This window comes from Xiphophorus maculatus, chromosome 20, assembly GCF_002775205.1.
Source record: "Xiphophorus maculatus strain JP 163 A chromosome 20, X_maculatus-5.0-male, whole genome shotgun sequence".
NCBI lineage: Eukaryota > Metazoa > Chordata > Actinopteri > Cyprinodontiformes > Poeciliidae > Xiphophorus > Xiphophorus maculatus.
This window is the reverse complement of record NC_036462.1, coordinates 10,867,008-10,893,095: the sequence shown is the minus strand read 5'-3', so window position 1 is coordinate 10,893,095 and position 26,088 is coordinate 10,867,008. Positions and strand designations below refer to the sequence as shown.

At 35.8% G+C, this 26,088-nt stretch overlaps 1 protein-coding gene across 1 annotated transcript; it reads left to right on the top strand.

The window, feature by feature from the left end:
* LOC102225343 (serine/threonine-protein kinase 4-like) lies at positions 1-26,088 on the top strand. The gene is made up of 11 exons (XM_005797111.2): positions 1-413; positions 5,324-5,404; positions 6,338-6,466; positions 6,596-6,710; positions 7,273-7,437; positions 7,684-7,851; positions 8,010-8,147; positions 8,517-8,648; positions 8,740-8,935; positions 16,641-16,792; positions 22,679-26,088. Exons 1-11 carry the CDS (start codon positions 370-372, stop codon positions 22,835-22,837), a joined length of 1,479 nt encoding a protein of 492 aa, XP_005797168.1. The 5' UTR covers positions 1-369; the 3' UTR covers positions 22,838-26,088.

Genomic DNA, 26,088 nt, shown 5'->3' with positions numbered 1-26,088 from the left:
CTCCTCTCAGCACTTCCTGGTTTTCTCAGGTGGATGTTAGAGCGGCTGCCAAACAAGTCTAAAGTTGCCTAGGCACAGGGAAAGGATGTACCTAGCGGCGAGGATACCACAACCTGACTAAACGTTTTTATCGTGTGAACCCAGTCTTACAGAATGGTAAAGCAACGCGGCGTTTTTTACTGCAACCGAGCAGCAGCGGGAGGATCGTCACCCGGGACGCTGCTGTGAAACGGCGCGTTAGCTGCCGCTGCTAGCAGACTAGCAGACGGCGACCTTCTACTGCTAGCATCTACTTGACGTTGACCAGCTCGGTTCAAGTTTGACTCCAGACCTGAATCAGAAGAGTCCTGGGGAACTGAAGGAGGCAACATGGAGAACAAAGAGAAAGTGCAGATGAGGAATAACCCTCGCAGGTAAAGCCAATAATAACGGCGTAAACACATGGCGTATCTATGATTTTTGTCTTTCTAAGCGTTAGCCTGGTGTGCCTAAGTTCAAAGCTGGGTCAGATATCAGTTGCCAAAAACCCACCCACAGACACTTTGTGAGTAAGTTGTATTTCATAACGTAAAATGATCAATTTCAACTCCTTTAGAACTTGGTATAATGTCGAAAAAAGATATTTTTTGTATATTTTAGTTCAAATTATCTGGTGCATTTATAATTGCTCAGTTGTCTTTTATACCAACATCCATTGATTTAATGCGCTATTCCTTTGGTCTGTTTCTTACCAGCCTGGCCATGAGCTGCTGTTGATTTTTTTAATTTCATTTTAGACTATTCGCTGATTAGTAAAAATAGACTGATAAATTTAAACGAGCCAAGAATTACAATTGTGTTCTTTTGTCGCATGAAGAAGAGTTGCAAAATTTGTCATTTTCTCATTTTAAACGGGAATACTGTCACAGTCCTCTGCTTGAACTGGCTTAGGAACCTTGTTATGATCTTGGTCTTAAATCTCAGGGCTTGCTGCTATCAGAAGCCCTTTAATCCAGTTTAATCACCTAACTCTATTTGGATCTTTTCCTAGCTGCCTTAATCCGCACTGGTTTAAGAGAATTCATTTATTTGTTCTGTAATTTGAAACTTGAGGTGAGAAATGTAATTTATGTCAGGCATAAGAGAACATATACCGTAACTGGTTTTGTGGCAGAAAATGGGGCCAGTACGTGCTGTTTATTTATATAGTGGGTTAAAGTTGGTCATCTCTGCTGGTTTTGAGTCCCTGTTGGGACTTTTTTTTGTTACACTTTTTAAATGCTGCTTTTTGTATTAACTATTATGTCACTCTTGCTTCTAACTTCCAGAGTTTTACAAACCATAACATTAAACAATTTCACAAACTTTAAGAGGTTGACAAATTCTGTGCTTAAGAGCCAGTCTTGTTTTAGATAAGTCCTTGGTCCAACAAACTTGAATCAAGAGGTGTAATCATCTCCTCAGCATAGATGCGCATTCTGACCACCCATTTATTTGACTCAGGTGTGTTAAAGCACAGAAACGTCTCAAACATGAGGAACATCAACACTGAAGGAATGGAACATCTCATTCTGACTCTAGATTTACTGGACTCTAGTTAAAAGTAACTTACATTAATCTGTCCATGCATTAATCAGAGTTACATGAGGCTTCTGTCATTATTCCATATTTTAAATGTTTCGAAATAAATTGTTGACTACCATCAGAATAATTATTTTATCACTTCAGATATTATGTACTGCTATAATGCATGATCAGGTAACTTTTTTTTTTCTTTTTTACTGTATAATTTTTAATTGCTTTGGATTGGGACTCAGAGGTTATCTGGAATCTTGCTTGTGCTCCAACTGGATTATATCTGCTAGCAGCATTGGGGCTTTGCCACAGCTTCCTCTTAGACTCAACTGTTTTAGCTCCTACAACTGAACTTTTGTTAGGCGTATTAGTTCAGGTATCCGAATAAGACATATTTACATATTTTGTAAATATGTTGCCATGCAACTTCATTTTGGAAATCCAATTTTTAAAAATGTTGACCTGTTTAAATGTGCACAACTTACAAAAATTTAGTTTGTTTCAGTGCATGTACAGTAGATCTTTGTTTTTCATTGTTTTCAGTGATGTCACAATGAAAAAGAGATGGTATTTGCTGCTGCAGCTTCCTTCACATCTGACAAGTGACAGACTAGCTGTGCTCAGATTATTGCTCTCAAGACTGAAGTATATGAAGCTGCTAACAAGCCAGCTGAAATGTTCCAAAGCTAAGTTTATGAGTTGATGAACAACTTTCATGTACGCAAATAGTTGTAGTCACATTTATTAACCAAACTGAGCCACCCTTAGCTAGTTATTACTCTGTTATTTGTTGTCGGCCTGGTTGATGTTTCCTCTTTTCACCAGCTGACCCTGTTAGGTCTATACTGCTGTTAGCCAAATACTATTTCTGTTAATATAAATGTTGTGCAACCAACTTATTAGCATGATCAGAAGATTAACAACTGAGTCAGTGTGTGAATGTAGCTGTTATCCTGTATTGTTTGGTGCCTGTGTGTACATGTGGGTTGGTTTTGGTTCTGGTGGCATGCCTGGTGCCTTTGACACTGTTACATGGTCACATGAGTTTAATAGTGACTAACTGACAGATACCAATAAAAACACAACTCTGGCTCCCATTTTTGAGCCTCTTAGGAATGCAAATGTCTCTCATTGAGTGGCTCAGATTTGCAGAAAAGTGTCTTTGTAGTTTTAAGCAGAAGAAGTCAGCCTCCTTTGCTTGATCTCCCTTAACCTTTATTTATAAAAGCATTCGGTATTATTAGAAGTTAACAGAACCAAACACAAAACACTTATAGGTTCGAAGTATTCCACCCTATGGTTAGGAATAATGTTAAGCTAATGTTATTGCTTAAAAACTATCTTGATACAAACAGCAGTGCAGTAGACTGACGGGGTTTATGCAGTTTCTTTTTCTTCTTTTTATGTTACTCAGCAGTGTTTAAACCAAGGTGGTGACCTTTGACAAAACTGTGGAATGGAAGTGTTCCTTTCTTTGACCAACACACAATTTTTGTTGATGCATTAATTTGTTTAGAATAGGAACCAGTTTTTAGCTTAGTTTGCGGAGTGTGTTTGGCAGTAGGAACTGAGGAGTTCCTATTCTACTCACTTATCAGGATGATGCTGGTAAAAACCTGCAGCTCTCTGGTTATCATGTCCTCTCTGTCATCAGCTGTTTCCTCATCCAGTCAATTCAAGAGTGGCGTTGGAAGTAACACGTTTGACATGTATTAGCTTGAAGTTTGTGAAGTTATTCAGCAATTATGAGTCTCTTTGACAAGAGTAAAGAACTAGAACTGAGACTGATCAGCTTTTTTAAAAAAAATAAATAAATAATTGTAAAGCTACATAGCAATTGCAGTCTACAATTTGCACAAAATGTTTGACAAGACAATAATTTAAAAAAGACTTGCTTAAAATGTTTGATTTATTATATTCCTGATGTAATAGTCCAGGATTCGAACCAGTACATATGAATGTTTTAAAGTAATATTGATTGTTGCACTAAAAGGCATTATGCCTGATTGACATTATGGGATGTCATTTTTCACAATGTCAATGATTAAGTTTGCCAGGGTTCTAATTTTCTGAATTTTAGACATGTTAAAATGTCCAGGGGAGCCACAGGGTTCAGTGGTAGAGCAGATGCTCCATATTCAGAAGCTACAGTCTTCAATGGATTCTTCCTCAGTTCAGTTCCAGGCCCCTGGCCATCTGCTGCATCTCTTCCCTTTCTCTCTCTGCTCTGGAATAACAGCCACTAGAGAAACAAAACCTTTAAAAATATCACATATCCAGAAGTCCCATACTAGGTGTCAAGCTTCATCTTAAATGCTCAAGTTAGTTTGTGTTTCCATCCATATTTTGTTCTGGATTAATTCATTTGCTCTGTGATTTGTAGTTCATGAAGTGTTATTACGCTGCGATAAAACTACAAGGCCCAGAATGCAGGACACCATGAACCAAATTGGGAGGATTTTATTGCCAGATATTTAGCCTTTCTCAAAAGGCACAAATTAATGTTTATTGAATCCAACAGAAATCCAGCTTAAAAATGGTTGTCAAACCTTTTTTCTGATTGTTTTTTTATTTGAGAGAACATGAACAAGGTGTAGCTGAAGCTACATGGCCCATTTAGTGTTACAGCTTTGTTTTTAGGAGGAAAATGGACATGACTAACGGGTGAGGGGGGATGTTTTAAATTTAGAAAAATAACCATTTAGTGTCCCCTCTCTTTTCAGTGGGAGTTCACTGGGTTCGCTTGAAAAGCAGATTATGATTTTCTTGTGGGCTCCTGTTTCTCTGTTGCATTTGGCTTAGAGTTCATACAGCAGCTTGACCTCAGCCTGGGACGGGTTTCATAAAGTATGAATTATGGTGCAGAGGTTTCGTAGAACAACCAAATACGTACTGAGCAATGATCTCTCTTTAATAAGAGAGTTTTGTAGCTTATGATATTTTCAAAATAGGACTATTTTGTAACAAGTATAAAAAATTGCAATTCTTCAAAAACATACATTAATGTTTTGGTCTCACACTCTTGGTTTAGAGTCTCCAAGAACAGTGAAGAAAACTAGCAGTGGCTGATTAATCCCCAACACAACAGACTGCTGAGGCTGGTCAGATACGTTGAGTTAAGCAGGTGGTCTAATCCACCCACATCAACATCACAGGAGCCCCGACTCAGCATCTTGGCACTGATTTTAATTTGATACTTCCTCCTGCCTCTCTGCTTTATCTGAAAATCGACTCGTCATGGTGTGTCTTGGAAGTGTTCAGATCTATTTTAGTCTCTAAGCTGAGGATATTTTTATCTCGGATAAAGAGTTTTCAGATATCTGCCAGAAGGACAACTGAACCTTTATTTAAATTACTTTGATTGCGCTTATAATGATTTTTTTTTGAGAGTTTGATTATTTTTTGGAGATATGAAACACCAATTAGTTTTATTTTCTGCAGCTCTTCTCTGAAGGTCTTTAGTTTGAAAATGTGTGATTCCTGAGGCAGATTCTTGACCATAGATTCAGAAGCATTTCTGTTTTTGTTGGGTAGCAACTAAAAAAAACAAAAACAAATTTTTAAAATAATTATTTAGAGATATTTGTGGCAACTTGGATATCTGATTCTTTAAAACTATTTTTATCTTATATTTTATGACTAAGAGGAACAATTTACAAATATTTTATTGCCTTGCTGAAAGCATTCTCCAGTTGCTCCCCTGCTTTGATTGTTTGACTCTTAATTTGCCAGCAGCAAACCATTATCTATCTCCCTCTTATCCTTACAGACAGCTGAAGAAGTTGAGTGAGGACAGTCTCACCAAGCAGCCGGAGGAAGTCTTTGATGTCCTAGAGAAGCTGGGTGAAGGGTGAGTCACATAGTAAGATGATAACTGATTGCACAGGCCTGATAAATGATACCGTCTTGATGTCTAAATCTGCCTGCATTTAAAGGGGATCTAAGGTCTGCTGGCAATCTGCTTTGGTTTCCTATTTTCTTTTATACTTTCTCTGTTAGTCACGCCATCGCGCTCGAGGTCTGTCAGTGTTTCTGCCTCATTTATTTCTCTATTTCTCCCTCCTCATTCGCCAGAAAGCTCCTCCCTTCTGTTGTGCCTGTCAGTCTAAACAGCGCCTCTTCATATCCTGTTTCTCAACGCTCTTCCTGTTTTCAGCTGATTGACTCCGTGTATGCATATGTCACAACTGATGCCAGTCGTGTCATCAGGGAGGGGCAGAACTGAATGAATCTCCATGGAATCCAGTTTTTATTTAGTGTTCTGTTTCCTCATCTTTATAAATCAATCATTAATAGCACCTTTGTTGATGTGACTTAGGTTCATCTGTGGTGTATTTATGCTTTTGCTTTTGAAATATTTTCCATCAGTTAAGAAGGTGACAAAAAAGACAATGAAAACACTCGTGTTTGAAGCGACGTGGACAATAATGCAGTTCAACCGGATCTTCGAAAGTGACAGATGGTGACAACTGATAGTTGTTAGTTCCTCCTACCTAAAAACCAAAGCACAGCTAATATTTAGCAGCAGAACACACTAAGAAACACAAAAATGTCTGTCTTTAACTGCTCTAAATGTCATGACAAATTTTTCTGAGCCAAATTCTGAGGTTTTCATATATAAAAAATAGAGGAATTAATCAAATTGTATCATCTGATGTTGTAGGATGATTTGAAAGTGTTGTTTACTGACTGATAATGTGGGTTTACTTGTCCAGCTAGTTATTTAAAGATCTTTACAGATAAGATCAACAAAGAAAATGTCCTGAATAAACTCTGTCTGCAGGTCGTATGGTTGTGTATTTAAGGCCAACCACAAAGAAACAGGAGAGATTGTAGCCATCAAACAAGTTCCTGTAGAGTCTGATCTTCAGGAGATCCTCAAAGAAATCACCATCATGCAGCAATGCAACAGGTATACATATAATGGATTGTGTGTTTCACTGAATTAGTAACAGCATCACCTCTGTGACATAGAGCTACCTAATGAGATGATAGTCCATATGGATAGACAAAAGTCTGACAGCCACATTTCTGTGTTCAGTCCCCATGTGGTGCGATACTACGGCAGCTACTTCAAAAACCGTGACCTGTGGATCGTCATGGAATATTGTGGTGGTGGATCAGTGTCTGACATCATCCGAATACGTAACAAGACGGTAATGTAACACTCAAGCGTTCACCCCTACACACACAAACACACACACCTGCAGATGCCTGGGTTTTGTTTGTGCAACAAAAAGTGGGCACTAGTCTGCATCAAGTGTCGGAGAGCAAAGAATGAATGTTTCATTCTATTAAGATTTTAATGACTTAATTTAGAAAGATTTTTTTATCTCCTCAGAAGTCCATTTTAATATTTAAAGGGACAGTATTGTTTATTTTCCAGGTACATAATCAGTTGTTATGAAAATGTTGTATATTCTGCATAATTTGAGGTAGTTAAAGCAAAATTTATGTCACTTAAGGAGTTTTGGGTGTAACATATTTACAGATAAAATGATTTTAATCGTAAATGAAAAATAATTTTGATATATTTATTATAGAGTTTTGGCTTAGATATTGCCCTGTCTGTTTTTCTTTTCAGCAATTTGAGTCTGTATATTCCAGTTAACAATTAATCAATTACCAAATTAGTTGACAATAATTGATTCATCACAATTAATCTAATTGTTTCAGGCCTACTTGTAATCACTCTTTGTGTTTGTTTATGCTTTACAGTTAACAGAAGATGAGAATGCCACTGTTCTCCATTCAACTTTGAAGGGTCTGGAGTATCTTCATTTCATGAGGAAAATCCACAGAGACATCAAAGCAGGCAACATCCTGCTGAACACAGAAGGTCAAGCCAAACTGGCTGACTTTGGAGTTGCTGGACAGCTAACAGTAAGCAGAGACCCAAAGTCATAATCAAATTAGTCATATATTTAACATTAGTTGAAAAAATATATAAAAAAAATATATTATATAATAGCTTAAAACTATTTAGATTATGCAGAGTTGGTAATTAGACACAATGTATTTGGACATCATAGGTGATTATAATTATTGCTCTGATGTCACTGAACTTATTTAAACAGTGTATTTTAATTTTACCGTAAATCTTTTCTATCTTGTTTTTGTCCTCTGTAGGACACCATGGCAAAGCGAAACACAGTCATTGGCACGCCGTTCTGGATGGCTCCAGAGGTCATACAGGAGATTGGCTACAACTGTGTGGCTGACATCTGGTCATTGGGAATTACAGCCATAGAGATGGCTGAGGGCAAACCGCCCTATGCTGACATTCACCCAATGAGGGTGAGGGTCTGTTGGTTTTCTAAATGTGAAGGAAGAAAAAGTTTAAACCTACAGTAATAATTGGAACACAGGCATTTTTTAAATATTTGTTTTGCATTTGAACTTAGTATGAGGCTTTGAATAGATTTCTTAATACTTAATAGTCTTTCTTCTTTCAGGCCATCTTCATGATTCCCACCAACCCTCCCCCAACATTTCGAAATCCAGATCAGTGGTCACCAGATTTTCTAGACTTTATCAAAAAGTGTTTGATAAAAAACCCTGAAAACCGGGCAACAGCAACACAGCTGTTACAGGTAAAGTGATCTACTAATGCAACATTCTAGGACCAGGTGACGTTATCTAAAGTTGTTGCATTGCTCATTAGCAGTAAAAATGCGTATTTTTCCTAATTCTGATAGTTTTTTTTTGTTAAGTTGTCTTGAAGTGGCTTAGTTAAATATGTTCAACCACTTTACATGGAGTTGTCCATATAATTTTATATTTAACTTTTTGGAAATATTTTGTTGCGTGTAATCATGAATGTTTTTGTTAAACATCTTTAAGATTAAAAAACAATGTCTTTTGGCTTTCTACAATGACAATAAGCTCTTTTTATTCTTCAGGAAAACAAACATTGGATGAATTTCAGACTTAATGTTTGTTTTCATCTTTGTTCCCCACAGCATCCATTTATCAAATCAGCCAAGCCCAATTCCGTCTTAAGGGCCTTGATACAAGATGCCATGGAGATCAAACTAAAGAGACAAGAGGAGGCGGAACAGGCGGAACAAGATGCTGAAGATGATAACAATTCGGTAGTAGCTTTGGAGGAACTTGACTCCTACTGTTTTTGCTTGTTCGTTCTTTTCAATGCAGTAAAATGAACATAGTTCCTGTTTATTTTAGGATGAGGATGAGGTTGACCAGGGGACGATGGTTCGGGCCGGAACAGGTGATTCAGGGACCATCCGAGCAGCTGGTTCTTTAGCAGGTTCGCTTAGCGGTACGATGATTGAACACGAGGACACAGGAACCATGCAGTCACAGCTTGGCACCATGGTCATCAACTCTGATGATGAGGAAGAGGCCGGTACCATGAAAAGTAAGTTTCTCTAAGCAAGTTGTACTAACATACATAAAATTGTTTTATTTTGTTTCGTGGTTGATTTAAAAAAAAAAAAAAGTTAGCAGCTTTTGGAAATAATTTAAATTATACCTTAATTTCATCAGTTAATCTAATCAAGAAACAAGGCAAAGAATAAAAATATTAAAACATTTTCCTTACATCAGCACATATTCACTTTCATAGATATTCTCTATGGCTCTCATACATAATTTGAGTCCCTTTGCAGTGGAACTAAGGTAATTTATCCACCAGGGGGCGTAAAGTACCCGTCAAGATAGTCCCAGTTGCTACTCTTCTTACAGGTAATTGGTCTATTATAGACATTTGCCACAAGACAATCTAATCACTTCTAAAAATGTTTCTGTTATGTTTTATTCACAAGGAAATGGTTTCCAGAATGATGATGATCCTGAAGGTTACTGTACTCTATACTAGAGTTTAGTGCTTTATAATTGTTGGTTTTTTTAAGCGCTTTTTTATTTTACTAACTACAAACACATGTTTTCTCAGGAACCTGAACCTTCATTTTTTGTTAACATCTTGCAGTTGGAAAATCATCCTGCAAGCTGTGAATTATTACTATTCCAGTCAGACTTGAACAAAGTTATTTAAACACAAGAATATGCTATTCCAGCCATTAAATTATCAATTTTCTTTTTATCCTAACATGTTCCGCCTGGATTACCGTATATTTGTGCAGCATCAATTTAGAGTCTGCGGTGTGGGAGTGAGAAGCATTAGATCTCTTGGGTACTTTTGGCAAGGAGGCTTTATAAGAGTTGCATTCTGTTTGTGTGTGCTGGGAGTCTGTGGGTGGACTTTTCATTTGTTTTTATAGGCATAAAATTAACCCCAATGAAAGCATTGCACATGTGAATGTGTGCAGTTTGACTAAGCATGACTGGAGCAATGCATGCTGTTGTCTTAAAAACTCAGGTGTAAAGAAAAAAAAATACAAGTTATTGTAGAACTTAATGCTGTAATACAACAACCTCCTACACTATGTCCAATGATACTTTTTTATAATTCAGAGAAGCTTTGTAACACTTACTATTATAAACAGAAATGCGTTTCTTTTATGTGAGCTGCAGAACGGCCAGAAATGTTCAGAGGTGTGATGAGTCAATAACAGACAAACCTACCTCTCTAAAAATATTAATAAAGTCAGCTTTGACATCAGGACACATAATATAGTCATGGTTAATGTGATTTTTTTTTTTAAACATTTTTTTACAAGAATCTCTATCAGAGTTCCTATGCAGTCTTAAAGGTATTACATTGGCTGCAGCCTTACACTTAGTGAAACAGACACTACCTGTGAATAACTGATGTGTGTGAAGTGGTTGTGAAAACATTGGTTTATAATTCATCAGTATTGCTGCTGCACCATGAAGACAGAATGGAAAGTGTGGTGGTAGCATCATTATCTGGGGCTTCTTCTCAGCTGATGTCCCTGAAAGGCTTGCAAAGATGATCACAGAAAAATATTACCAAATTCTGGAGGATAATCAGTCTGATGTACATTTCATGCTTTGTCCCCAAGTAACCTGTTAGACAGAGCTTAAGCTGTTTTGTGAAGGAATGGAGAAAAAAAATGCAGTGTTCACATGTGCAAAGTTGTTTGAGACATATCTACACTAAGTGCTTTAGCACAAACCAGAAAATGGTGAATATACTTGCTGTCATTTAGTTATTTTTATATTCTTAATTAATGGATATTACTTTGTCAAAGTCTGTTTTATTTTGCTTTTTTTCCCCAAAAAAACAAGTTATTACATCAATATAATTTATTATCCAAGTGGTGGAGAGTTTTTAGAGGCACATAATACACACTACTGATGCAAGACATTTTAGAAACAATCATTTATGAGACCAAAATGTCAATCCATTGAACACACGCCCATGTTTAAGGATTACCTCATCGAAGTTTCATGAACAATGACAAATCTTGAACTCACGCAAGCTCTACACACACAAGCACACGAACACTAGCTTCTCCAATCTGATTTCTTACCATTGCGTTAGTATGGATCCCTTCTACTTGCACTTTAAACTGCATTAACACAGGAACATTTAGGAAATCATAATTACATCACAAGGCTACATGCTGCTGTTGTGTCTTTTACTGTGTACATCTCTCTTTTTTTGCATCTGCAATCAAGGATATTTCTTTAATTTTTGGTGTTAATGTTGTGTGTGCGTTTGTCTCTGCCTGTTCACCAAACTAATGACTCTGATTTGATGGTGCTGGGCCCGGAGGATTTAGAGGATTAGATCAGAGATCGATTTTCCTCTAATAGTACTAAAAAATAAAAAGCCTTTTTATTTACACTGATTAGCTACTAACCCTCAGACTGATTCATAAAAAGTGTTGTACCTCGTCATCCTCTAGGCTTACTGCATACCAGATTACTTAAAAATTAATTCCTAAAATCTGACATTCTTTTTTTCAAACTCAATAATTTTACGTTTTCATTAAGAAGAATAGCCAAGCAAACCCCAGAGGTGCTATTTTAGGTGCTATATGCTTTATAGTTTCAATTTAAATCTGTTTAAATACAGAATAATTTAGTTCAATAAATTTTTGTTCAGTTTAGAGAAACTACAATTTAATCTAGTTATATAAATATACTGTATTAAATTTGACTCTAATCTGTCACAAGTAATTGGATCAGATTCCTGATTGTTTTCATTTGCATTGGTCTCTTGTAGAGAACTAAATGGAGACTGATGATCCGCTGTGGCAGCCCTTTAGTGGAAAAGCTGAAAGAGATCAATCTGTTGAAGACATGTAAATTCACTATCTTTCTTGTTTTATGTCAAGTTAAATGGCAATTGTTTAGCGCAGGGCTAAATTGTGTTATAAAGCAGAAAAGGGATCTGTGATTTGTATTTTCATTTCAAATCTAAATTACAAGCCAGTGTGATCAACAAAAGTAATTTTGTCTCAGTCAGCTTTCCAAGTATAGTCTTAATTTTAAGTGGAAAAAATAAAATGTATTTTCAAGTTCAGTTGTAGCTGTACTACTTTCGTGGCATTAGCATTGCTAAATCTTTTTTTCATAATGAAGATGGGCTCAAGCAAGCAGTCATTCCTGTATTTATATTCTTGTGTTATACAAAGAATGTTGTAATACAGAGAATTTTTTCACCCAATTAGAGACCGAAAAGTTTAAAGCAAGGCTTTGTAGAACTTTGGGATTAAAGGAATCAATTTCTTCCTTACAACAGAGCTCCCCTAAAATGTCTCTTTGCTTCCAAATTTTTATTCTGGTCTCAGACTTTTGTGGTTTTTATTGGGAAAAGTATATTTCTTACAGATGCACCAATATGAAAATTTGGGTTAATATCAATATCCAACATTGTTATGGCCAAACACAAATATTTACCAGTATTACTCATATGCTATATGTCTATATTCTCCCACCCTCTAAACACCATTGTGAAAAAATAAATAAATAAATAAAACCACAGTCATGCACTGCATCACTATCACATGCCCGAATTAATACCACACGACCAATCCCCTCCCCCTCAGGACGCGTACATAAACAACAAGATGGACATAAACATCGGTTAACAATTTTACTTACTGTTCCAATATCAGTATGTTGATAAGTGACGAACATTGACCAATACTGGTGTTATTGCTGATGTGTTGTACATCCAAAATATTTCATCTTCATATTGAAATTTGGGTAGATGTTATTTTTAGAATTATTCTTGGTTCATTCTGGCCTCATACAACAAATGCTTCATAGCCTTTGCCCAATGTAACATGTGCATTACATCAACATTTTGGAGACAGTTAAATTTTCCAGGGCACTAAAAAAATTTTCATAGAGCAATTTTTTAAAGAAATGTATGGTAAGTTATTGTCATATATGTAACATTACTATGGTTTTCTTACTGTAAAATTCTTAAATGTGTATAAAAAGGTTGGAATGGACGATAGCAAAGTTTATTACGGCTTAACTTGTTTAAACTGCAGAACTTACATTTTTGAAATGTTCATTAAATGCTTTGCAGTAATTACAGTAGTTGATGATGAACTTATTTTATAACGGCAAGAAAGATGGAGGAGTTAAGGGAGGGGGGCAGAGGGGTGATCCACGTTGACATACTGTAACTATTGCGTCAGAAAAAGGCTCAACAGATGAGCAGAAAGAGGGAAAAGCTCTTTTGCTGTTTAGGCACGGCATTGTGCCAGTCTTTGAAAAACGTTTTGTTGTACATGATTGCTGTAAGCCACTTTGATTTTACAACATTTTCTCAACAGAGTCCTTAAGTCGTTTTGATGTTTTTGCTGGAGGAATTTTCTCCTTATGTCGCCACTGTTCCAAGTTTTCCTCACAGTAACAGTAATAAGAGCAAAACGTCTCTGTAAAACTTTAAAAAGAAAGGATGCATTTAATACTGCTCACTAATTTGCTTCCCTCCACATTTGGTTGGCACGGAGATGCAACAAAGCACAGCAGGTCACACTTTATAGGGCTATGAAGCTGCGGCTGAAAATATTTTGGACAGTCAGATAATTGCTGAAGTTACCAAACAGCAGCAGATGGTGAACTAAAGTTAAAAAGATATTAGATCATGATTTCTTATAGGGCTGACCTTCAGTTATCTGATTATTTTAGGTGGGCGGGTGGCATCTTCATATTGGGAAACTATGGAAAGCTTCCTTAACTTAGGACTTTTTAAACTCAGTGTGAATAAGTGAGAGAAGCTCCTGTCAGACAGAACAAGACCTCAGATGTTTTTGTTTTATATATATATGTATATATATTCTCATGAAAAACAGGCTTTGGGTATATTTGGCAATAATATTGACTCTGGTCTGCTATTTATTGAGCTGCTGTTATTAGTTCCTCACAGAACTGAGGATTTACAATTTCATAAAGCAGAAAAAGTTTAAAGAAATTTTTAATTATGTCAATTTAAATTCACTGTTGGTACTCTTCTAGAATATTAAGAGTTCCTCACCAATGGAGGATTATTTACAGATGCATAAAATGTTGCAATACATGTTTCAGCAAGTTGCAAAAAGTACACATAACCCCTTAAAAGTTAATCTCCTTTTTTTGTTTTTTTCATGTGGTATCTAGGGTCTAAGAAGATGCATTTGTTTTTGTTCCAAACTAAAGTTTTAATTTTGTCTTGAATGTTTCATAAATGTTTGTAGTGTGGTTTTGCACATCTGAGTTTAGATTAAAATCATTTTACAACCTGAGACCAAATCACTCACACATCAATAGACTAACATTAATTATATACTGTATATGGTCATTTTATTTCAGCTGTGCATGGTGACTCTTTGATAGCTCTATCACTTTGAAAATAATTGTTCAGGTTCAAATGGTGATCATCACATCTATATTTTAAGGATTGCTTTTAGCGTAATGCAAGAATCTTTGCAACATTGTTTTCTGATCACACATATTCTGCGACACATCTTAAAAGCACCAGGTTCCTTAGTAGTATTTGTACTGTGAATATTTATTTAATACATTTAAATTAGACTTGACTGCCACTGTGTGATAAAGGACTGGCATTTCCCATGATGATAAAGTCCAACCTGGAGTAAACAAGAGATTCTTCAGAATTTATTTTAGATTCAGTCAGCAGAAAGCCCTGATATATTATTATTAAAGTCTTGTAATTAAAAGCTGAGCATCATTGTGGGCCATGAGCTAATTGAGTGTTGAATCATTAAAATAACTGAAGAAAGAGTATGGCTTTCAAAGTATTAATTTTCCATTTCTTTAATTGCATTATTGATCACAAATCTGGTTAAATGCACATCGACCTATGTGCAATTGTGAATTTTATGTTTTCCTGTTCTTTCCAGTGGGATAATGCTATGTTGAAAGGTTCATCATAAAATATGCTTTTGTGAAATTAAATATTTCATTAAGTGAAAAGGATTTCCGATGAAAACTCTAAATTAGTAGCAGAAACATGAACGGTTTTCACAATATTCACACTGTGGTTTCTTTCTGATGTTTGCAGGCCGTGGGAGTTTTCCCTCGATAACACCACAGCTTATTAAAGCCATGAGTCCAACACTGAACTACACTCACTGATTTATTCCACTGGTGCACTCACACGAGTAAAATTTGTGACACACAGTTAGTGCAGCTGTTTCAACTCCCATACAACCAAAGAAACTAATATATATGCATCTGTGTTGCTAATTTTTTTATACAGCGCACGATTACATAGGATTCCTCCCATTTTTGACCCATTTACACACTTTTTTACAAGTTCAACTCAAATTGTATTGACATTTACACTTACTCAGACTTATTTTTCTCCCTACATTAGTGTAATTTTTTGCCTCCATCTTTAATTAATTTCTTTGAAAAAAAATGTGTTGCTTTAAAATGCACACATCACCACAACATGCACAACATATAGGCATTAACATTGGTACCAGTCGATGTTGGCCACTAATTAACATATCAGTACTGATATCAGACAATGTTCTGTCTTCTTTTTTGTGTCTTTTTGTTCACAACTGTTCAGTTGCTATGTTGCAAAAAGGATGTTATTAATAATGATAAAATGCTATAACTGGCCGGCTTTTCTTTCCTGCAGTTCAATAATGGACATACTATGCACACTTTGTTGTATTATTTATTAGTTTTATCTGGTTTACACTCTCAGAATGTTTCTTTTTTTTATTGAAGCAGTGATAAAATCTGTTTTGTTGTTTGTTCAACATAATTGTTGTTTTTAAGACTTAAAGGTTAGGTTTTTCCCCACATTATCACATTTGTCGTGTTGCTTTATGGTTCAGTTTATCGCTGCTTTAATAATTTAGCATTTAATTGATCCCTGTGAAGGTAAATTGTTGTAAGTAGGAACAGTAATGCTGGCTTGGTGAGCAGTATCCTGCAGTAGTTCCCTTAATCAAGGGATTAGGGGAATTGCATACAAGAGTTATGCATGCAGTTAAAAGTATCAAAACTCTGAGCATTGTGCTAGCCTCATTTGTATGCTGATTCTAGCTCTAGGATGTAACTGTATAGTGTTTTATTTTATGTTGATTACTATTTTTTCTATATCCATGAATAAGCGTGTTTTTCAACATGATTGGGGGGGGGAAACTTTGTGAAAAGTATTAATTTAATCAAGTTTAATAATACTAGCTGATGTGGAATAATCATTCTACATTAAAAACAATACAATGTAGGAAATTACTTAAATGGATGCTATGTACTGTGATTAAAAAAATATATATATAAACCTATAGTCAAATAAGTTGTTTTATAACAGAAATTCTGCTGTAATTATTAAGATTTAAAGATGATTATTGGAACAGAATGAGAATAAAAAACTTCTCATTCTGTTTATGAGACAATACAGGAAAGTATTGTCTTGTTTTGCTGCATCCAGATATCCCAAATTTACCTACTGTTAAATCCACTCTCACTTTAACTTCACAACAATGTGATTTTCTTTTTTTTTTTTGCTTTGTTACGCAACAATAACCACATCATATGATTGAATTAGCATCTGGTGCTTTAAGTTTGAATCAAATCCAACCAATTCTGTTGCCTATTGTAACTTTTTTCCCCCCAGATTTTCATTATGCTAATGATGTAAAGCAGAAAGCATGTGATATGTTGAGCTTTGCTACACAGTCAAATAAATGTTGACTTGGTTATGTGCCATACAGGGAGAGACGAGACGATGCAGCCAGCCAAACCGTCCTTTCTGGAGTACTTTGAGCAGAAAGAGAAGGAGGTAAACAATCACAATGATGGAGGACGCCGTGGAGAAAACAATGCAGACAACCGCAAACTCCCTGGTGAAGGAGATCTTGAAATGGTAAGTATGAAACTGACTCTTCAAACTGCTGAGAGAGAGAAGGGGGAAAAACATGGTGTTTATTGTAACTTTACCAAGCACTCGGTGTCCTGTGAGGCAGAAGTGTTCTCAAGCTGATGGGTATCTGGTTGTGCTTTTATGACGCTGTAACTCACTCTGGGAGGAATTCAAAAAGTGCAATCTTCTCTATTTTTGGAAGTTTTCTGCTTCCACAATTTGCTTTGTGCCTGCTCTGAATTCACAAAGCATATTGCACCAAATGCACGTAGGAGCAAAGATACCCATCAAAATGAAGGGAATTATTTTTGCATCTCAAGAAATTTGCTCAAGTTGTAATTGTCAAAAATACCAATAAATGTGCTCAGGCATTCCTTTACAATACCTCATTTAAATGTGGGCAAGCTTTATGTGCAGAGAAACATTTTTGCTTGGTGAAGCTCTTCTATAAGCAGATCTACATTTCTGCCCAGTTTCAGAAATAAACACATGCTATCTCACATTTATCACTCACCAATATGTTTGCAAATATGCCCAACAGTAATGGGAAACTTCTAAGTTACATCTGTGGTTCAGAATAGTGTGAAACTGAACCTGAGGTCCAACACCCGCTGTATGTGCCGCATATCCTGTCAGTCAGTATTTCTTTTGCTTTTGATTCTAGAACATCTGCTTCAGTGCTCGTTAACTCGTTCTGCCTTTGGATGGCCTCTCACTGGGTCCAATTAACGAAAGCAATATGTTGGAGTTGATCTGATTAAGACTGGAAATAAATTTACTGCAATACAAACAGTAGTTTAATAGAATGAAAATCTTTGTCTTGTCTTAGAGAAATGTTCACATTTTAATTACAGTATCACATGCGGTTGGAGTTTTCTCTGGCACCAGACAAAACAAGAAGCTTTAGGCTTATTTAAAAAATAGAAAAATGTTGGAAATGAGCTTTTAGTTTGATTGTAAAGCTCCATGCTTAGAGATTCAGTACAACATTAGATGGCAGGATGTAAAGCTACCGTGACTCATTACCCTTTTCTGCAAAATGTAAATATTATAAGTTGAATAATCTATTCGCTACACATGTAAGGAATATAATGTGAATATTGTTTATTTTATTGTATTTTGTATTTTATAAACAACTTACTGTCCCAGGCAAAAAAAATATGTAGTTGGCAAAAAAAGTTAGGAAAAAATCAGAGGACCTAAAATGTTTTTATATAGTTTTACAAACATTGCTGACAGCTTCTTAATTTTTCTCAGATGTGTGGCCCATGCTAGTTCACAATCTCCACTTCCTATGTATCACAGCCAGGCTTAATGTCAACATTTGGCAAAATTACGCTTTGCGGATACTAGTTGATTCGCTCCAAATCAGTATGGAAATACATCTAATTCATATTTTTTATTTTCTTTTTTTTTCTTTTATTTTGGAACATTTTAAAAGTTAATTCAAAATTCCTGGACATTTGGATGGAAACATAAGTAATGTATTTCAGCGTTATGAATACCTCTTCAGAAGTTACATTACTGTGAAAATACAGGTGGTGTTTGTCTTGCTCAGAGACATTTACACAGAGCAAGCAGCTGCTACTCGAATTAAATATTAAATACTTGACCTTTAAATATAGGATGGTTTCTCTAACAGGACTGCCATTTCACCTTTACATGTTCATCAAATGCTGTTTCTCACTCTTCCTCTGCGCAGCTTTAATGAAACTATAAGTAAATATTTGTGTTTGAATCAGTTTCGCTTAAATTTCTTTGTAAACAAAAACAGGGTTACAGCAGCACAATGTTAATAAAAGTGGAATTAAACATAGAAAACATACAGGGATATTGTTTTTACAATATATAATTGTAGTTGTTTAATGATTACAAAGAATTATAGTTTTTTTTCACTGTTCAAGGCCATATAAGTCTGTGTCTAAAAACAGAACAGCTATATTTGTGCGCTGGTATAAACATGCATGTGTGGCTTCATAATTTTTTGATGAGCTGCCGGTTTGTGTGTTACATGTACCTCTGGAGGTTTAGGTCTCTGCTGCTTGAAGGTTTTCTGTTTTTGTTTCCGTTGCTGTCAGTGATGGGTAACTTGACCCAGATTTTATTTTGTTTTTCCCCATAGATTCTCTTAAATAGATGCACTGTATCACCTACTGTCAGATTTACTGTTGTTTGCACATAACACACTCTTAGTGACAGGATATTCTTACTCTCTGACAGATGGTAACAGAAACCCTGTAAATTCAAGACACTAACAGGTACCATAGCATTGCACAAAAATCTGTGAGGGACGACGGAGTCCCTGCTCGAAATTCCGTGAAAGAGGTGTTCGGAGCCTCGTGCTGGAAGCCCGTTGAAAGGCTGTTTACATCGTTTTAAACTGCGTGATTGCGAGCGTGAGTGGGAATAAAAATACCAATAGGTATTTCGTTCCATATAACATAGTAGGAGTGTAACCAGTAAACCTTTTATGGATGCAAAAGCAAGTGGGGGCACTTGATGACTTTGTGTTTCTGTGTTTGTTATGATGTAAAGCACTTTGAAATGGGGGTTATGACATTTTCTTATATAATCAAAGTTTTATTTCATCCTCATTTTAAATTTGAAAAGCGAATAATTGCAGTTAAGTCGTCTTATCACCTCATAATCACTGACCAGCTGCTTCTCTCTATTCCAACCAGCTGTTTGAGGTGGAAAAGTGATCGTTCCTTTTCCATGATGTAGAGCAAACTCCATGTCCACGGTCACTCCACCTCTACAACGGTTTTAAATCTTGGTTAAAAACTCATTTCTTCTCTTTAGGAGAACTTTGGCTTGATATTATGTGACTTTTGTTTACTGTGGATTTTAACTTATTGCTTTTCCAATTTTTGTATCATGTCCTATACCTGTCATTAAAATTCTTAATCTTGTAAGTATTCTCAACACGTTGGTGTTGATAATGTCTTTTTTTAATGTATTGAACAGAACATGTAAGGAACAGGTTTTTAAGTACAAAAACAAATTAGAGACCACAATAATCTTTACTACAGTGTTTTGTGATATTTTTTGTTAAAAGTAGTTATTTTAGTCAACATCTTATGAAAATGGATGAAAATTATTAAATGCGATCACTTTTACAGCACCACAACTGTCGGTGTGTTAGAAGATCAAAAAGGCTTTACTAGTTAACATAAATCCTACTGGGTGAGACGTATTGTTCCATTAGACTTGCAAATGAAGGGATTAAAAAAACATCCCATAATACATTAACACAGTTTGACGGCTTCCAGTTGGCCTCGTTTTATTTCAGATTTGTCAACTTGTTTTTGTTGTTTGCAGGCTTTTTTTTTCATGTAGTTACCTTACTGGTTGAAAACAGCATCATTTATTTACAGGCATATTTTTAAACATTTTAAAACTGAGTTTAGAGGTTTCTGGTTGAAAGGACTTGCTTTATGTTAATTTGACTAATCACAATATTTTTTGTAATAAAATGTGTAATAATAGTAAATAGGACTTTCAGTTTACATAATATCTACAGGTAAGTCTTTCTTTATTTAGGGTTCTGTTTAGGTTTTTGATTTAGCAGCTTTAGTGATGAGACAATGCAGCACAGAATATTTGTTTTGAACATTATAACCTAAATATTTCATTAGAAGCAGATGTAGAAGAACCAGTGTCTCACTCCGTTCTGTCCTCTTTACGTCTATTTTTATTCTTCAACTTTCATGCCCCTCATTCCTCCTCTCCTCTCGCTGCTTTTTATTATTGCTCTAAAGTCCGATCAACCCTTAAAACTAAGGCTCAGTGAAACCAGAGCTGTTTGTAATTATTCTGACAGAAAAGTAAATATGAGGATCAAAGTTAAGACTTGTCAAGATTATTTATTTAAGCAATCGAGATTGCTTGTACATGAAGATTTTTCATTTTGGATATTATGCAAAATGAATATCCAATTTGCATAATATTGCAATTACCCAATCGATTGGGTAATTGATGAATCATTTAAGAGCAAATAAAATATATATTTTTAAATGTTTGTAATGCTGTGTTGGGAAATAGACTCAGACTATGTGCTAAAAATTCATCGATCAGTTAAACCATCCATGAAGTGTCTCTTTGAAGGGCATGTGTGCTGGGAAGAGCACAGCAATCATCTACACCTTAATAGGAATGATTTTAGTTTTAAGAAAAGTGAAAGTTTCTCAGGCAATCATAAGCAAAATATTTGAGAATATGAGTTTAAAGTGCCTGAAACAGTAGCATTAACTAATACATATAAATCAATCATTGTTACATTTACACTTATTCTTACTTTGAAACAGTTCTGTTCTATTTAAACTAATTAAAAATTATTAAAGCTGTCTCTAGGAATATTTTATGAACACATCTATAATAGCATAGCATGCACTGATTCAGTTAAGACTTAAGCGTTTCTACTTTTTGATGATCAGTTCAAAGTAATTTGTCAGACGAGGTTTTGTGTCTGCCTGACTTTAATCCAATATTTTAAATCTTAATTACAATGCATGATGCATGGCCAAGTCACTGCGCTCCAATTCAGATTAGTAAAGCACATTTATGTTATAACCGTTAACAATCCATGGCAGCTTGACACTATGCTGTTCTATTACTTTAAACTTTAAACTCTCACTTCAAACTGGATTAAAAACATGACATACCCAAACTGTGTATAAATCAAAAGATAAAGAACCTTGAATGTTTTCAAGGTGAAAACACAAATGAATCGCTCGCTAGGTGACAATTCATTGAGTATACCAACACTCTGCTTCATTTTATCTGTATATAATTGCAGGGTTGCTCTAATAATCCTTCTGGGTTGCTCTTGGAAAATCTCATGCAGATACCGACCCTTCAGTGACAGCTAAATCTCAAACCCTAGTGTCGCGCAGTTGCAGGACCTTCCAGTGTTTCTTCGTTGGACTCTGTGTAGTGGACTAGGACATCAGTGTAATTTTAGCTCTATTGATCGTAGGTAATAAATAGCTTGAGAGCGATGTGCTGCTGGTAAAAGCTAAGAGGGGAAACCTCCTGGGGAAAGCTAAAGAAGGCACCGTTCCCAGTCACAGACCTGCAACAGCAAGAGATGCCGAATTCATGGCAATAAATGCCATTTCTCAAACGGGTACACTCAGACACCGTGGAGTTAAGGGACTTAATGTTCCAACTAAATGTGAGTTGAGGAACGCTCAATCATATTAAGATTTTTTTTATTCATTGCTCTTTTGCCTTTAGAAAGAAAGAAGGGAGATATTCCGTAAATCAAACTGTTTTTTTTTTTTATATATATATAAGTGACCAGTCTAGAACAGTTCAATCCAGGTTGACCTTTGTAAGTACTGCAGTGTTGATGAACCTCATCTATGGTGTCTTTAATGCAAAATTTATCAGTGAAATAACAGATCACAAACTGTGTTTTTATTAACTCTCTGCTTAGTGTAGAGAAATCCAACCTGGGTTTGGCCAATATGAGTATTTTAGATTATAAAGCATGTTATAAAATTCCATGTTCAATGGCAATTTGACCACAGATCACCCTGGATATATGATGCAGAGTTCCTCTACATATATTGTAAATATTGTAACAAGATTATCAGTAACAGTGAACACCTTATATTGTAGAGACTAATCTTAGAAAAAACAGATTATTTTACCAAGAAGTCTTCACACTAGATGGTGCTTCTAAACTATGAATTAGATAGAAGCATATTAGATTTTGTTTACAAGTGTTCTCTTTTTAAGTAAAACAAAAACATTTATTATGACCATTTACAACATACCACCAGAAAATTTATTTGTGTTGGGAAGCATTTGTTTTGGACAGTTGCTGCCCGCGGACGATGACATAATCATTGAGTTGACGAAGTTTGGTCTTTCTGTGTGCAGGTCGGTACATGGTCAGTGGAGGAGCTGCGGGTGAGGCTCGCCTCCCTGGATCCTCAGATGGAGCAGGAGATAGAGGAGATCCGCCAGCGGTACCAGGCCAAGCGGCAGCCCATCCTCGACGCCATCGCGGCCAAAAAGCGACTTCACCAGAACTTCTGAGAAGGATCTGCAGAGCTCGTCACAGGACGAACACAACAGGATGGTTTCTTTTTTTCTTAACTGCTGTTTTAACAGATGTCTCCTCCTGATGGCTGGACATGCTTTAATTCAGCTGGATGTGACATCTGGGAGGCTGTGGATCAGGTGGATCTGGAACTTGAACTCAAACAAACCTCCAGCAACAAAATGTTGGTTTGATTTGAGAGAATCTGCACTCTTACAGCTCATTTAGTTAAAAAAAAAGACAGTTGAAGAAAGTGAGTTTTATTTCAACACCTGATCTGGAGGTTTTATTCATCTTATATTAAGCTTGCACGCTTTTGTCTAAAGTGACACTGACTTTTCTCAGACCATCCCTTTAAGTTTTTTTTTGTTGTTGTCAGTGGGTACTTGTAATGAGGGTTTGCTCTCAGCGCTGGAAAAACATTGTTGCTGCTAAATGTTTTAGTGTTTCTACCCTCAGAGTGTGAAAACCAAGAAACAGATCAAATAACTTCATTTCAGCAAGAAAAAAAAACTAGGGAGCAGAACAGAGTTTTAAATTTTCACCCAGCATACGACTGGCCTCCCTTTGGATGCAGCTTGACCAATTTACATCTTAAAGATTAATTTGGATTCAAACCAGTTTGAGGCCTTCCCAACCAGCTGTAGCTAAATTAATGCTGAGAATTAAAACTTACAGGCTAAGCTTATTTTTTATTCCTCAACGTAGTTTACTTGGTCACATAGTTAATGAAACCTCAGTTTCTTTAATTCGGTTCGTTTGTAATTTTTACCCTCAACTTTGAATGTAAAACTGGGTTTTTGTATAATACATAGGAAAACCTGAAACCCTTTCATTGTGTGCCTCATTACATGACTGTTTTTTCCACTAATCTGTTGCTTTAAAGAGACAAAATGCAAAAACATTCGACAGGAGGCAGTGAGATTTTAAGGAATTTATTTTGCTGTTTTTCACAATATGATTCATGCCTGAATAATGTTGGCTATGTTGCCTTCTCCTAAAAGTTTTTTGGGGTTTTTTTTTACTGTGCAGATTTATTAGTTTTAACTTATAGGATTATGGCACAAATATCTTTAGCTTTATGTTTTGCCCAGAATTAAAGCTGCACAATTTTACGAAAACATGCGACTGCTACGACGATGTCTGTTAGTATTAGCCCACTTTTTCCTTCTTTTCTATCACAGCAGCGTTGGCATCCCTCTGTGATTTCCTCACTTTAAATTTATGTTCTGGGTTTTCAACTTTGTATCTGAACCGTTTGTGTTTGTCTGCTGTTGCCTTAGTAGACATTCCTTTAAAGAGTGATCTTAGGATCAATTAAGACAAGACAAACACTCATAAAAGTTATATGACTATTTAAAAGCACAGAGATGGGGAATTTTCCAATGTTTACACTGCCTTTGAGCAATTTTAACTCAACAATTCTAGTTTAAATTAAATCATCGTACAGTAATGTCCTTCAAAGATTTACTTACACCTATTCCATTGTGGTGGTTGAAATTATTTTCACATTATTTTGCATCACATTGAAATGTTAAATAGGCAGAAATTAAAACAGTTTCATTTGTTTTTCCCTCTTTGCTCTTCATTAGTGGCTCCTAGGATTATAAACGTCATTAAGTGACGAATCACAAAACTTTATGATTGTGTTTGCGGAAAAACTTTTTTAAGGGAGTTTAATGTTGTAATAATTTTGCCTTTTTTTAACCACCAGTGCCCTTTTAATGTTTTTCTGTTTTTTTTTTTTTTGCTGTGGTGTTTATATTTCCAAACTAACCTTTAAAACAACCCCAACTAGACAAGTATATAGACCAGATTTAACACAGCTTCTTTTTTTTTTCTTCAACTTAACTTTTAAGCAGCTGCCAAAGGGCCTCAGTCCAGATCTGATCCAGCTTTACTTGTAACATTCCTAAGATTTGCCAGCATGTCGTACATATCTGCTTCTCATCCAGCACAGAAGAGAAATAACTAAGTAAAGGGACCGAGTATATTTTTGTTACGTAGGTTTAGAGTCGACACAGTCAGAAAGGAAGAGAACCTTTAGGAACTGTGTCAGAGTAAAACAAGCTTCTCAGGTCGTGGAACTCCTCAGGGGTGAAAAAATAATGACGATGAGAAACTACTGTAGTTGTTCAGAAATGCTCCGCATGACGTCCGTAGGTACTGTAAGAAAAACGTGGCCGTGTGCGGTGGTTGTGTTTTAGACTGCAGAGGAGCTCGGGTGTTTGATGATGGAGGGAATCCCTTCAACTATATGCTGTAATTAACTGAGCTTGTTCTGTGGATGCCATGGTTTTCTGTGATAAGACTCATTTTCTGTTTTTGTTACAAGCTAAAGGGATTCTTATGTTAGCCAGTGGTATTACTCTGAATGCACTGTTTTTTTTTTCTTTTTGTGACCAGTCCTCACCTTTTTGTTAACAACAGCACAGAAAAAGGGCAACTCCTGAATATTAATGTAGCCTTAATATTATTGACTTAGTTGGAGAATGAGTTCTGCTGAGCGAAGTCAAAATCACTGGAGAACAGACAGAAGGCAAAGGTTGCTATAAAACTTGTTGCAATGTTGCAAGTTTTTTTTTTTTTTGTCTTGTTTGAAAAGCAACAATTTAACTTTCACAACAGCAAGGAGGTCGGCTTTACCTCAGCAGGAAGCTGCAGCTCCACAACCTTAAAGAAAACTTTCTGCAAAAGTTTTCAGTAGCAGTAAACTTTTGATCTGTGGAAAGAGAAAATGAATTTTATTAAAGCAGCTTATGGGTCATTTAATTTGTTATTTAAATTATTTACGTGTACAATTGGAATTAATTACTGTAATTTACAATGTGATCCTGCTGATGTTATGTTGCCACTATTCTGCTGGAATTGTTTCTTTTTCAGTTTTGTATGTCTTTTCATGAAAATGCAGTGTTTTTAGAAACTGTTTAAACCTCATAACTAAACATCTGGAAAAAAAGGCTAAATTGTGAATAGATGTAGGATTTATTAGAAAGTATGTGGCTCAGTCAGTGGCTCAGTCAATTAAAATCTGACAGATTTTTAGTATAAGTAAATCAGGAGTTTAGAAGTTATTTCCTTTTCTGCCTCTAAGTACAAAACAGCTTGTCTGCATGTGAGTTTACTCGTTACTCTGAGGTGTATCTGCCTTAAAGTACAGCATGCAGTACAGGTCAAGCATATGTTTCTGTCAGTGGTATTTGGTTTGTGTATTTTGTTTGCTTCTTCAATAAAAAAACAAACTAAA

Bases quoted from the DNA above. Each gene is read 5' to 3' on its own strand.
- LOC102225343 (XM_005797111.2), top strand. From the start codon at position 370: ATGGAGAACAAAGAGAAAGTGCAGATGAGGAATAACCCTCGCAG. The intron at 7,852-8,009 runs GTGAGGGTCTGT...TTCTTCTTTCAG, and splicing joins CTGACATTCACCCAATGAGG to GCCATCTTCATGATTCCCAC. The intron at 8,936-16,640 runs GTAAGTTTCTCT...TGTGCCATACAG, and splicing joins AGAGGCCGGTACCATGAAAA to GGAGAGACGAGACGATGCAG.